This window comes from Podarcis gaigeae (assembly GCF_964106915.1).
Source record: "Podarcis gaigeae genome assembly, chromosome: 3".
Classification (NCBI taxonomy): Eukaryota; Metazoa; Chordata; class Lepidosauria; order Squamata; family Lacertidae; genus Podarcis; species Podarcis gaigeae.
Genome location: NC_139680.1, coordinates 12,356,700 through 12,370,825, shown reverse-complemented (window position 1 = coordinate 12,370,825; position 14,126 = coordinate 12,356,700). Strand labels below are relative to the sequence as shown.

The 14,126-nt window shown below is 44.4% G+C and overlaps 1 protein-coding gene across 4 annotated transcripts; it reads right to left on the bottom strand.

Moving 5' to 3' along the window:
• Positions 1-446: 446 nt before the first annotated feature.
• On the bottom strand, positions 447-14,099 carry NHLRC3 (NHL repeat containing 3). 4 transcript variants are annotated; one of them, XM_083730693.1, is made up of 8 exons: positions 13,864-14,024; positions 10,517-10,624; positions 9,683-9,829; positions 7,386-7,536; positions 6,564-6,764; positions 4,867-4,958; positions 3,711-3,823; positions 447-1,469 (listed from the first exon to the last, which is right to left on the bottom strand). In XM_083730693.1, the coding sequence occupies exons 1-8, from the start codon at positions 13,981-13,983 to the stop codon at positions 1,241-1,243; spliced, it is 1,161 nt and encodes a 386-aa protein (XP_083586819.1). In that variant the 5' UTR covers positions 13,984-14,024; the 3' UTR covers positions 447-1,240. The 4 variants fall into 4 exon arrangements, with proteins under 4 accessions (XP_083586819.1, XP_083586820.1, XP_083586822.1 ...); XM_083730694.1 differs by having other exon boundaries at positions 13,876-14,024; XM_083730696.1 differs by lacking the exon at positions 10,517-10,624 and having other exon boundaries at positions 13,876-14,099.
• Between the last annotated feature and the right edge of the window lie 27 nt (positions 14,100-14,126).

Below are 14,126 nucleotides of genomic sequence, written 5' to 3'. Positions count from 1 at the left end.
AGAAGAACACTTCATGGTAAGTCCAACTTGCTCTGTTAAATGTAGGATCTCAAAGGTGCAGCAACATTAGCCAATAAGGTTGAGGGCAGTCCACAGGCTCAGGCAACCTATGCAGAGGTTAAACTGAAGTTCCATATACATACACACTTGCTACCAATCCCACGTTTTCTGCCATATAATTGAAGTGGGCCTAAGGCAGAAAAGGGAAAAGGAAACAAGGTGGTGCAGTCAAATCTCTGTTCTCCAGTTGATATATGCCTTCACATAATCTTTTAAGGAATAGCCTTTAGGTGGGACACCAAAGACTTTGAACAGAGGATGAAGCAGCTCTTAAAATGCAGAGGGGCCTCTTCAAATGTTTACAGCATCAGTCTGAACTGGGTGCTTTACAAATAATAAAAAACAATTCCAGGGAAATGGAAGAAAGGTATTTTTAGATTCTGCAATTTTTGTAAGTAATAATAATAAATTTTTATTTTTACCCCACCCTCCCCGGCTAAAACCGGGCTCACACAACAAAGCATACACGCAAAAGTGGGAATGTAAATAGTACCCCAAACAGTAAGAGTAGTCACAACATGACAGTTTGCTTTAGGAGTAAACAAACTTGAATTTCTTGGTTAATCACAAGGCTTCAGAAGTCCCAAGGGAGTTTTAAAAGATACCACTCTGGTGGAAAGCTAATTGAGGCTCCCTAGAGAAGAGCATTGCTAAAAGACCTTGCATTTTCATACTTGGAGGAGACATTTCCCGAGATAAGCATAGCCAAGACTGTTTTGCGGCACAGTCATCTTATAGGATCTTCCCATACAGACCAGACCAGCCTCTTTTTCCTCCGTTCACAGGAAAGAAGCAATCAGGCTCCTTAGCTGAGATAATCTGCTACAAATAAACGCAAAATTCTGACTCCATGAAGAAGTAATTTTTCCCAATCACGGGATGACTCATGGAAGCTGCATTAAACTAGTATTTCTAACAGTTTGTGTGGCGGTAAATTTACTCTTGTATGATTTAAAATTAGCAGTGCTGGTGACACTGACTTAAAAAACAAACAAGTCTATAAAAACCAGCTAACACAAAAATTGCCACCACTTAAAATCCCTGAGATAGGCACAAAAAGTGAAACAAATGTGCACTTCAAATGAACAAAGTTAATCCAAAAGTTCTTGTGTTACACAGCCGACAGCAATCCAACAGAGGAAATATTCTGGAAGTCCCTTGTGCCGTGTGAAAGATGCTGTCAGTAGAAAGGCACATACTTCTGTACTTGCTGGGCTCCAATCTCTGCTACATAAATTGCTCCAGTTTTCTTGCTGACATCCACAAGATGGGGCTTAACTTCGCTTGCAAGCTGAATTGTGCCCATCACAACACAATCCTCAATTGATCCTACCGGTGGGGCAGCCAAGATTGACACCCTGTCAATATTTATATGCGTGACGATCATATACCTTTGATCTGGAGTTAATCTACAGGAGGAAGGGGGGGAGAGAGAGAGAAGGGGAGAGAGAGACTATTTAAAGAGAATCCTTTAAATCCTATTTAAAGTCCTGCAGTATGAACATAATGCACTTTTGCTCACATTTGGGGGGAGGGCACACGGAGAAGGGGACGACAGAGGATGAGATGGTTGGACAGTGTTCTCGAAGCTACCAGCATGAGTTTGACCAAACTGCGGGAGGCAGTGGAAGACAGGAGTGCCTGGCGTGCTCTGGTCCATGGGGTCACGAAGAGTTGGACACGACTAAACGACTAAACAACAACCTTCTGTTTGCACATCCCTCATGCCACCTGAAAAGTTGATCTGGGGGTCTCCTGATAATCCCAAATTCATCCTACTGGTGTCATCTGGAGGATTTTGTGACCCTTCTGAGCCAGTTTTTGGCCAGTGAAGCAGGGTTCAGACAGAATGGGAAACCGTAGTTTGTGAAGTGCATCAGCATATTTTATTCTTAAAAACCTATTAAGACTTATTTTAAAAAGGGGGGGGGGACTGTCATAATCCCACCCTCCATGAATGGCAGCCCCTTCCACTCATAAGGTTCTTTGGCACTAAACTCAAATCTCAACATTCTTAGTTAACAGCAAAAAATGTTTTTGCACAACCTGCAAGACAAGACTTTTACACAAGAGACTAGATGGGCACAATCCACCATTAATCAGAATTCATTAGACCCGCAGTCATTACTATGAACACATATCCCAATGAATGAAAGGAAAAGACCACACATGTGAGAGCCTCATTCCTCTATTTCCAAAGCAGCATGGAATTAGACTGTTCAAATATGGTGGAAATGCCCAATGAGAAGGATCTAAAGGTGCCCTTCTTTTCACGGAAGGAGTCCTTCAGTTCGCAGAAAGGCCTTTGAGCAAGTGGGGAGGACATTCCTTTTCTCATAAGCCTTAATCAATCTATGGCCTTTTAAACTGTAGGGGGCATTGTTTTCGTTCGTTCTATGGTATGTATTTTTGTGGTTTTTGTGTTGTATTTTGTGGTTTTTATATGGTATGGATTTTTGTGGTTTTAAACTGCCCAGTGATCCTTGGATGAAGGGTGGTACAGAAATTTAATAAATGATAAGAATGGTTTTTCGCGTATTCCTCATCTTGCACGTAGCAACCCCCCTGCACAAATGCCAGCACCCACTCCTCTGCAGAGTAGATTTCCAAGGGGTACTGTGAAAATCAATTTTCCTCTTCTATTTGCAGATGCCAAGAGCTTCTTCTTCTTGAGCAGAATCCCACTTACAGAATTGCTGGATATGATCCAAATAGAAGTCAGGCACCCATTAGAAAGCCTAATTTAAGGCTTTGGCAGCCGAATCAAGCTTTTGCATGCCATAACCCTTCCGATAATAAAAGGGCCGCAAAAAAGGCAACATCTACCATCTGTCTAGCATCTGATATTCGTACAAAGTTATGGAAATACAATATGCAAAATTATTTGGATGGATGCACTAATGAGCCACCTCTCCTCTTTCGAGCCAGATGGATACATTAAGGAAAGCCAGTGTAAAAGTTATATGGCACCACCAAACATACTGGCATTTTCATCTCACTGTTTGGCAGAGATATATCTTCAGTGAACACAGTAGCTCAAACACTGGTATACCCACAGTGCCATGTAAAATGGCTCTAGCACTGGCACTGGAGCTCTTCATCACCTTACAAACAAAGGAGTTCTCCATAATCAACATGAGCCCTGCTCAGTTGAAAAGTCTCCCCTTCCACCCACCACCCAGATTTGCGTGCAAGCTACAGATACTAGTGAGTGATGTATGGAAGTGAGAGCTGGACCATAAAGAAGGCTGATTGCCGAAGAATTGATGCTTTTGAATTATGGTGCTGGAGGAGACTCTTGAGAGTCCCATGGACTGCAAGAAGATCAAACCTCTCCATTCTGAAGGAAATCAGCCCTGAGTGCTCACTGGAAGGACAGATCCTGAAGCTGAGGCTCCAATACTTTGGCCACCTCATGAGAAGAGAAGACGCACTGGAAAAGACCCTGATGTTGGGAAAGATGGAGGGCACAAGGAGAAGGGGACGACAGAGGACGAGATGGTTGGACAGTGTTCTCAAAGCTACCAGCATGAGTCTGACCAAACTGCGGGAGGCAGTGGAAGACAGGAGTGCCTGGAGTGCTCTGGTCCAGGGGGTCACAAAGAGTCGGACACGACTAATTGACTAAACAACAACAACAGATACTATACCTGACAGAAGAAGGGCCATCTTGTGTAAAGCAGCTATTCCAGCAGCCCAACCATTCCCCTGTGGTTTTCTGAAAAGCCTGGATTCTCCAGTTGGCTCTGTCAGCAACCCATACCTACTGAAAATACAAAATCTGTTCACAGCCATTTTTAAACACCACCTCAGCGATCCTGCATATGCTCTATGATGTTTAATATCACATTAAATGGGGATCTCCAGACCTGCAGCAAAGCATGTGCTCTTTAATCCTAGCTTCCTGCTAAACATACCTATATGACACGAGTGTTAAGGCAAGAAGAGCGGCTTCTGATTGCGGTTGGAAGGAGCAGCAAACCACTAATGTGGGTCTGCAGGTAATATTAAGCAGAGCCTCCTAGTTTTTTTCTCCTAGAAGCAGGCAGAGCTTGTTCATAGCAAGTGAACGTTTGTTTCAGATTATTCTTTGTTTCTAAGTTTAGAAAACAAAGGAAAATCATAGATGTGTTTTCCTTCTACATGAAAAATGTAAGTTTTTCAGTTAAAACCTTGGTCCAGTACATCCCTACAATACTAACATGGAATTGGGGGAAATGCAGAGAATACTTCACAAAACAGTGCCCTAAAATCCATACCTGGACTTGTTTCGACTAATGTCTGCAGGAGACTTTGTGGATATTTAAGGTATAATTAGAAAAATCTTAATAATTATTCATAAAGGAAACAGCTTATAAGAAGTAAATAAGGATGCCAGAAACAGGATAAAGGAAGTCTTTTATTTGGTTGTATTGTTGTATATTATGCTTGTTGTTTGTTATGCTTGTGTCTGATGGGGGTGGATTTCTGTGTTGGGGGCTCTGTGTTATGTTGTAAAAAAAAATTCCAATAAAAATTATTTTTAAAAAATATACTAACATGGAATCACTCGTTTCTTGGTTTAATTAAAACTCGTTGATGAAAAATAGCATGGAATGTTTCATTCACAGGCAAGGAAGGGGCGGGGGAGAGAAACATGCCATAAAAGACTGGAGAAAGCCCAAAAACTTTAAAGCACCAGCCCTCAACACTTCCTTGAAAGCTGCAAGTAAATTACTGGATGTTTAAATTCAAGTGAGAAAATTTCAAGCCCTGGTTATGATGGCAATTTATAAAACTATATTACAACGATCACGGCTACTTTACCCGTCCAACAGCATCCACCGTTACACTGTGTGGGATATTGAACTGTGCAGTGCCAGAACCATTTTCTCCATGCAGCCATAGAGTCTTAAAGTCTGCAGGTAGAAAGGAAGCACCATATATTGCTGTGCATTTTATAATAAAACATCTGCATTACATCATAATAAATAAATAAATAAATAAATAAATAAATAAATAAATAAATTTTTATTTATACCACGCCCTTCCTGGTTTAAAAACCGGGCTCAGGGTGGCTAACAGCAAATATAAAACATTGATTAAAATGCAACTTAAAAAACAGCATAAAACAGCACAGAATACAGCATAAAATGCAGCATCAATATCAATAAAATTCAAAAATTCAGGGGTCATTTTTGGCAAAAAAAAAACCCAGTCAATAGACATCGAATGATCACCTGGGCTAACTGGCCAAGTTCGTCCTACTAGGGCCAGCAAGGAGGTATGTGGATAAGAATTTAAATGTGGGGTCCCAGAAAGGGTTTCTTCATAGAAGAGGAAAGGGAAAAGGGAATAGAGGATCAGGCTAATTCAAATTGAAGGCCAGGCGGAATAGCTCTGTCTTACAGGCCCTGCGGAAGGAGATCAAGTCTTGCAGGGCCCTAGTCTCGTGGGACAGAGCATTCCACCAGGTTGGAACCGTCACTGAAAAAGCCCTGGCCCTGGTGGAGGATAGTCCTTAGGGCCCGGGACCTTTAAGCTATTATTATTCATGGACCTTAGGGTCCTCTGCGGGACATACCAAGAGAGACAGTCCCATAAGTACGAGGGTCCTAGGCCGCATAGGGCTTTAAAGGTCAGCTGACAGCTTTCTAATTCTTTAGTGATTTCAAAAACAGGGTAACTTTCTGTCCTCTTCCTAAAAACAGAGTGGGGGAACATATTCTAAATACTGTAAAACTAAAAACTATCCGGTAAAGATTTGGGCCTTCTCCTACATTTAATAAACAAAAACAAAATAACACATTTCCTTCTATCATAGTTTGACTGTGGAAGTTCTACCGAAATTTCAAATGCTGCAATTAACAGAGCCCTTAAAGCGTAAACCCATATGGGAGAGACAAAAGACCTCAAGAAATACAGAAATGATAGTCACATAAATTAGGAGAACACAGCAGAAACAAAAACAAACCACTAGTGCAGGCACTGGGAAATTCCCCACCCCCTGGAGGCTATTTTGACACGTGGGTGGAAACACTTACTTGTCTAGTATGTCATTATGATACCAGCTCACAATTTCAAACAGGCTGCCCAGCTGACTGGCACTGATGGCAGGCCTTGCTTGGCCCATTTGCAGGTACTGTACCAGCAAACAGACATTTCCCCTCTGCACACTAGTTTTGCAGGCCCACGGAGAAAAATATATCAATTTGCAGGTATGGTTTGGATCCAAACCACACCTGCAAATGGACTTCAAAGGGACTTGCTGTTCAGAAGCCCCACTTACCAAGGAACAATTGGGAGAGCATTTTAAACTCCCAATTGTTCCTTGGCACCTGTGTCTTTTATGTGCCGCACACTGACATCACATGTGATGGCAGGTGGGGAGAGCTTGTGGGAAATGGGCTGGGGGCCAAACAAGCTGGGGCTGATTAGGCCTGGTGGCTGGAGGTTCCCTATTGCTGTGCATCAAAGCAATTCTGAATGTTGCACGTATAGGCCATTCACGTCCATTCACTTACCTGGCGTCAATTTGACCAAGCGGTTGTTCAGTCCTCCATCACCATCTACAATGTAGAGGTCTCCACTTTCTTCCACAAAAATCTCTGCTGGCTGGTCAAACTGCAAGGGATTTGTACCAGAACCTGCTCTACCTGCAGTACCTATGACTTGAAGAAGTTCACCTGAAGGACTATACTGTTTAATGGTGTGTCCATATTCGCCTATATGAAGAAGGAAATAAGACATTTTTCAGTAAGATCACATTTTCTCTGTGAACACCATAATTTTAAAAGGAGTGAGGTTGTGAAGAATTGGGCAAAAACTGGAGGGGACATTAACTGGATTTACTGTTCTCCAAGTGTGGAACCTCTGTGCTGTATGCTCTGCCCTTGGTCTTCCACCATGAACCTGTTCTTGTTCCTCAGCCTACTGAACGCCCAGGAAGAAACATCTTCCTCCCTTTGTTAATCACCTGAACTTGTACAAACTGCAAGATTTGCACAGATGAAGAGCTGTATCTTTTAGGATGATGGCCTGGTGGTACTGGGAGCTTTGTGTGGGCTGTACTGTAGTTAAATTGAACTATCAGGCCCAAGAACATACAAGAGCAAGCTGCTGAAGGAAGCAAGGAGAGACACATGAATGGTCTGGTTATTTCAATCGCTTCACCTTTGTGTCTTAGAATGGACTGTTGAGTTATTTTTTCATGTTTTATATCATGAGGCAGCATGGAGACAAGTTCTTTTGTGGAAAGGCAGCCTCTAAAATTTACGTCTAACTTAAAACACCACAAGCCCACTGTTTTGTTTCTAGTGTTATTTAGTAATAATGATTCCACATACCAGTTCCAACATCTGTGATCCACACTGAAGTTGCATTGGGTGTGTTCAGCACAAAGATACCATGAGGCATTTCAATGGAAGCATTCCATGCTTGTAAGAAATAGCCATCCTCAGTATAAACTACAACCTTAGGCACATTTTCATCACCTCTCTGTAAAAGTGTATTAAGATAACAGAGAACCAATCAGATCTTGCAGAATGAAATTCCAGAATTTTTTCATAACATTTCCTTATTGCCTATACATACATATACAAATGCATATATTCTCACAAATCTTATTAGCTCCACCAAGTATTGTTATGTCTGGTTCACATGCAAGGAAAAAGCTGATCAGTGGCTTCCTTTCACTGAATCTTAATGCAGAGGTACAAAAGGATAGTGGATCTTTGTCCTCAGCATAAACAGTGACACCTCGGGTCAAGTACTTAATTCGTTCCGGAGGTCCGTTCTTAACCTGAAACTGTTCTTAACGTGAAGCACCACTTTAGCTAATGGGGCCTCCTGCTGCTGCCACACCACCGGAGCATGATTTCTGTTCTCATCCTGAAGGAAAGTTCTTAACCCAAGGTACTATTTCTGAGTTAGTGGAGTCTGTAACCTGAAGCGTATGTAACCCGAGGTACCACTGTACTGCAACCAAACAGCTGCCTTTAGGCCCCTCTCAACTGTCACCTAGTAAAAGGCCTTAGTCCATCAGGCTATGTGAATTGCCTCCATCCCAAAGATCATTCTAAGAACTGTAGGAAATGATGCACGAACGTGATTTCCCTCCTCTCCCTCCCCATCTCTTTTTCCTTGTGTGCCATGTATTGTAGATTATAAGCCTAAAGATCATTGTAAAGCCACTCTCATAGCCTTTTGGACTAAAGAAAGGAGTAAAAGTGTTTAACCTAGATGGTCATGGCATAACACAAAAGTGGACAGTGTACAATCACAGTGAAGCTATCCCCATAATCGTACTTCCCTACGAGAAAAGGCATAACCTGTTGAAATTCTGCCTGGAAAATAAGACACAAGAAAGAAAAGTGCGTTAAAGACAAGAGGAAAAAGAAGTTCTTTAGGACCTTATTGCCTGCCCATCAAACAACTCACTCATCAGCTGCAGCTCTGGCCACTTATTGGCTAAAACCACTGACAGGCAGGAGGAGCCAGGCTCGGTTATTTCACAGAAATCACATGCGACAGTTATCTTCCCATTTTGCTTCAGAGTTTTCTTTTTAAGAGGGCAAGAAACTTACTTTTTTAAAATGAAAGCTCAGAGTCTGGGGCCCCTCCCTGGGGGCACCAATGAAGGCTTTTGCAGGCTAATCTGGTTGGCAATCCCTGATCTAAGATACTGGTGAGGAAAAGATGCTGCGAGTTGTTTTTTTTTTAGTTTTTTTTAAAGAAAGCAAAGAGACAGGATATTCAGGCTAGAAGAGAAGGTTTCTGGGGATACAAGAGATCAAGCAGAGTCTGGGTGTAAGAAACTGAACAAAGAACTGGCAGAAAGGCAGAGGGAAGGGTCTGACAGAAAGCAGCCACCTTATGGAATGGATCTACAGAAAAAGGAAAGCTGAACTCTCAGCCTCTGAATCCATTTAGACCAACCAAGCTTTGGGAAACATAATGCCATGAGAATAAAAGCACAATTCCTAGTACAAAGACACAGCCCAGCATTTCCTACACTGGAAAGAAAATGGTCATTAATGGAGATAGCCTAGTGACTTGCTGATGTCATCTACTTAAAATAATTGTGGCTTTCTTCACTGGCACTGTTATAATGAACAACCTTAGTCAACCATAAAGACTGAAAAGTGGAGTGTAAAGGGGAAATGTAGGAAAGGAATGACAATTGGCTCCCTATTCTAGCATTAGGCTTCTAAGCTCCAGAGTAAACATGATATGAATGTTAAAATAGCATGCCAAGTTATGGAACTTTTTGAAGAAAAGACGGTATTTTATAGCGAAAGAAGCAACAACATTCATTTACTCTTGCCACTACACTATTTTTTTTTTGACATTTTTTTCCAGTATGGAAAAAGTTCACCCACACTGGAAAAAAGTCATGCAAATGTCTGCTCCTCACAAAGCTCTCCTCAACACCGGAAAGTATGTCTGCTTCCTTACAGATCCACATGCATTCATCAAGGAAAAATATAAAGAGAAATGTGAACTTTCCTGACATTGAAGGATGAGCCTCCACCCAGTATTCTATGCAAGAGTTCCTAGTCTGGTTGCTGTAAAAACAGGAACTGCTAACAATCGAAGCTACACACTGGACAACTCTGCTGGTCAGAAGAATGTCTTTTCTTACCTGTCCCACGTATACTAATCCATTGACGTCATCCACAGCAACACAAAACGTCTGTCCAGTAAAAGGAATCAAAGGCCAGTTTACATCAAGCTTGTAGAGTGGTTTCTCTCTTCTCCAGAGAGGGAAGAAAGTCAACTCACTTAACACCTTAAAAATAAATAGCAAAAGAATTACTGTTAAATGAGCCATCTCCAGAGAGCAGTACAGTGGTACCTCGGGTTAAGTACTTAATTCGTTCCGGAGGTCTGTACTTAACCTGAAACTGTTCTTAACCTGAAGCACCACTTTAGCTAATGGGGCCTCCTGCTGCTGCCACGCCGCCAGAGCACGATTTCTGTTCTCATCCTGAAGCAAAGTTCTTAACCTGAAGCACTAGTTCTGGGTTAGTGGAGTCTGTAACCTGAAGAGTATGTAACCTGAGGTACCACTGTATTTAACGTTTATCTATCACATTTTTATCTCATCCTTGTTCTAAGCACTGCATGCCTGAGGTTTTCCCATTTTTGCTCTCATCGCAACCCTGTGAGGTGGGCTAGGCTGACAAGCAGCGATCAGAGGCACCATGTCTCTGAGTATCAGCCCCTGGAGAGTGAGACTGTCCTCATATCTTGCTTGTAGACTTTTCACAGGCCTTTGGTTGGCCACTGTGGCTAATAGGATGGACTAAACAGGGCACCTGCATTCTTTGGAGCATGGATAATCATGTCCAGGCTACTGTGGTTAGGAGTGGGTTGCAGCTGGCAAACCAGTCAAGCTGGTGAAATGTGCTTCAAGCTACAGAAACCATTTAGGCCTCCAAAGGTGAGGTCAGAAGTAAAACTCCAAACTGCAAACCTCATTGCCATGCATCAACAGAACCTCCATCTTGCCTGGATTGATCTTCTGTTTACTGGCCCTTACCCACTCCATTATTGATTCCAGACATTGGTTCCATAGCTTCATCTAGATTTAATGAAGAAGAGAAGCAGAACTGGTCATCACCAATGTACTGATGATGACGACACCACATTCCAAATCCCTAGATAATTTCATTTACAGGTTTTGCGTAGATGGCAATGCTCCCCTGGCCTCAAAAAGGAAGGAGAAGTTTCAGGAATGGGGAAGTGATAAAATACATATTTTTTTCTTCCCCCTACATCAAGCCCTCCTCTGATATCCCATACTGCATTAGAGGGCTGCCAGTTCAAAACATGAATATTTTAACAGCTAATCTGTCAGAGACTTGAGTAGGTCAAACCCCTCTCTTCACCCTACCCTCCATTTTCCTTTCTAGTTTCTTTTGTTTTCAACCAGCACTCCAAATTCTACCCTTCAACTGTTCTTAGCCATACAAACCTAATGGCTGAGGTGTGATACAGTAAACAATTTCTGTTTCTTTTTCTCAGTTCAACTGCCATAAGCAGCTTTCCATACCTCCAGAAAACTCACCGGTTCTTGTTAGGCGCTTTTAGAGCTGCTTTTTTTTTTTAAGCCCTCAGTTTTGTTTTTATTTACAAATTCAGAAACTGCAAGTTTCGTTTGGTAGCCTCATTCCCCTTCCAAACCAACAATCCATTCTCACAGTTCAGTTCTCATGTAATGTGGGGCGGGTGGCGGGTGGGCGGAATGATATAAATACTAATACATATCCTGAAGTATTACGTCCCACAGATTGATCATTTAACAGCCAACTAAATAACACATTTTTTCAGTAATACGGACTAGTGTATAGTCTGCAGGACCGGCCCACCCATGAGGCAAGGTGAGGTGATTGCCTTTGGTGGCAGGATCCACACTGGCAACAGATCCCAATGTAGATCTTTATGCCCCGCCCCTTGTAAATCTTCACTCACCCCTTCTTCCCTAGTGGGGATTGAGATGCCCTTTTTCTGGTTCGTCTCAGGGCCGGTTCAGACAGAACAAATATCCTCCCAACATGGCTTGGTTTCCCATGGACTTGGATAATAATAATAATTTATTATTTATACCCTGCCCATCTGGCTGAGTTTCCCCAGCCACTGTGGGCGGCTTCCAATCAAGTGTTAAAAACAACATAGCATTAAATATTAAAAACTTCCCTAAACAGGGCTGCCTTCAGATGTCTTTTAAAGAGAAGATAGCTGCTTATTTCCTTCACATCTGAAAGTAGGGCGTTCCACAGGGCAGGCGCCACTACTGAGAAGGCCCTCTGCCTGGTTCCCTGTAACCTGACTTCTCACAATGAGGGATCTGCCAGAAGGCGCTCGGCGCTGGATCTCAGCGTCCAGGCAGAACAATGGGGGTGGAGACGCTCCTTCAAGTATACAGGACCGAGGCCGTTTAGGGCTTTAAAGGTCAGCACCAACACTTTGAATTGTGCTCGGAAATGTACTGGGAGCCAATGCAGATCTCTCAGGACCGGTGTTATGTGGTCCCGGCGGCCAGTCCCAGTCACCAGTCTAGCTGCTGTATTCTGGATTAATTGCAGTTTCCAGATCACCTTCAAAGGTAGCCCCACATAGAGTGCATTGCAGTAGTCCAAGCGGGAGATAACTAGAGCATGCACCACTCTGGCAAGACAGTCTGCGGGCAGGGAGGGTCTCAGCCTGCGTACAAGGTGGAGCTGGTAGACAGCTGCCCTGGACACAGAATTAACCTGCGCCTCCATGGACAGCTGTGATACGATCCCACACCCCAAATACTTTTCATCCAAGCTGCCTCCCCATTAAAGAAATCGTAATCCATTAGGTCACAGGGTTTCCCAAACTTGGGTCTCCAGTTGTTTTTCGACTACAATTCCCATCATCCCTGAGCAACGGTCTTGCTAGCTAGCTTCCTTGCTAGCTAGCTTCCTTCCTTCTTCCTGGGCCGTGTTCAGAAAGTGCTGGTGGGGGATGAGTGTTCAGACCCCTGGGCCCTCACTTGTGGGGTGCCTCAGGGTTCTGTCCTCCCCCCCCCATGCTTTTTAACATCTATATGAAGCCACTGGGAGAGATCATCAGGGGGTTTGGGTTGGGTGTCCATCAATATGCAGATGATACCCAGCTCTACCTCTCTTTCAAATCAGAACCAGTGAAGGCAGTGAAGGACCTGTGTAAGTGTCTGGAGGTGGTTGGAGGATGGATGGTGGCTAATGGATTGAGGTTGAATCCTGACAAGACAGAAGTACTGTTTTGGGGGCACAGGGGAAGGGCTGGTGTGGAGGACTCCCTGGTCTTGAATGGGGTAACTGTGCCCCTGAAGGATCAGGTGCGCAGCCTGGGAGTCATTTTGGACTCACAGCTGTCCATGGAGGTGCAGGTCAATTCTGTGTCCAGGGCAGCTGTCTACCAGCTCCGTCTGGTACGCAGGCTGAGACCCTACCTGCCCACGGACTGTCTCGCCAGAGTGGTGCATGCTCTAGTTATCTCCCGCTTGGACTACTGCAATGCACTCTACGTGGGGCTACCTTTGAAGGTGACCCGGAAACTACAACTAATCCAGAATGCGGCAGCTAGATTGGTGACTGGGGGCGGCCGCCGAGACCACATAACACCAGTCTTGAAAGACCTATGTTTCCGAGCACAATTCAAAGTGTTGGTATTGACCTTTAAAGCCCTAAACGGCCTCGGTCCAGTATACCTGAAGGAGCGTCTCCACCCCCATCATTCTGCCCGGACGCTGAGGTCCAGCGCCGAGGGCCTTCTGGCGGTTCCCTCACTGCGAGCAGCAAAGCTACAGGGAACCAGGCAGAGGGCCTTCTTGGTGGTGGCGCCCGCCCTGTGGAACACCCTCCCACCAGATGTCAAAGCGATAAACAACTACCTGACATTCAGAAGACATCTTAAGGCAGCCCTGTTCAGGGAAGTTTTTAATGTGTGACATTTTAGTGTATTTTTGGTCTCTGTGGAAGCCGCCCAGAGTGGCTGGAGAAACCCAGCCAGATGGGCAGGGTACAAATTATTATTATTATTATTATTATTATTATTATTATTATTATTATTATAGCTAGGGATGATGGGAGTTGTAATCCAAAACAACAACAGCTAGAGACCCAGGTTTGCGAAACCTTGGATTAGTTCCTCACAGATGTGTGCATATTCACACAGCTGTGAAGGAAAAGGTTCGCCCCCCCCCCGGCTCGGGCCCCAAACTCCCTCAGCCTGGCCCACCTCACAGGGCTGTTGTGACCCAAGGGACCCTGCTAAACGCGGCGCGGGAGCGGAGGGCGGTCCGTTCTGTACCTGCCAACCCACCTGCACCTCAGACCCCGCCGTGTACAGGCTGACCAGCAGCACGAGCGAGGCGGCCCCTCCGAGGCCCGCCAAAAGGCGGCAGAGCCGGGGATAGCGGCGGGCGGCCATCAAGGAGGAGCCTCCGCGGGGGCGAGCCGAGCCGCCCTACCCCCCCCCCCGCCCGCCCGCCAGCCACGAGAGCGAGCGAGGGAGGCGCGCACGTTCGGGACGGAGCAAAGCTTCTTGGGAAGTGGAGTCCCCCCGTCGTTCGG

Excerpts from the sequence above, each read along its gene's own strand:
- NHLRC3 (XM_083730693.1), bottom strand. The coding sequence starts at position 13,983 with ATGGCCGCCCGCCGCTATCCCCGGCTCTGCCGCCTTTTGGCGGGCCTC. Across the intron at positions 4,959-6,563 it reads CTTGGTCAAATTGACGCCAG|ACTTTAAGACTCTATGGCTG; the intron begins GTAAGTGAATGG and ends TTCTACCTGCAG. Across the intron at positions 1,470-3,710 it reads GATGGCCCTTCTTCTGTCAG|ATTAACTCCAGATCAAAGGT; the intron begins GTATAGTATCTG and ends TTCCTCCTGTAG.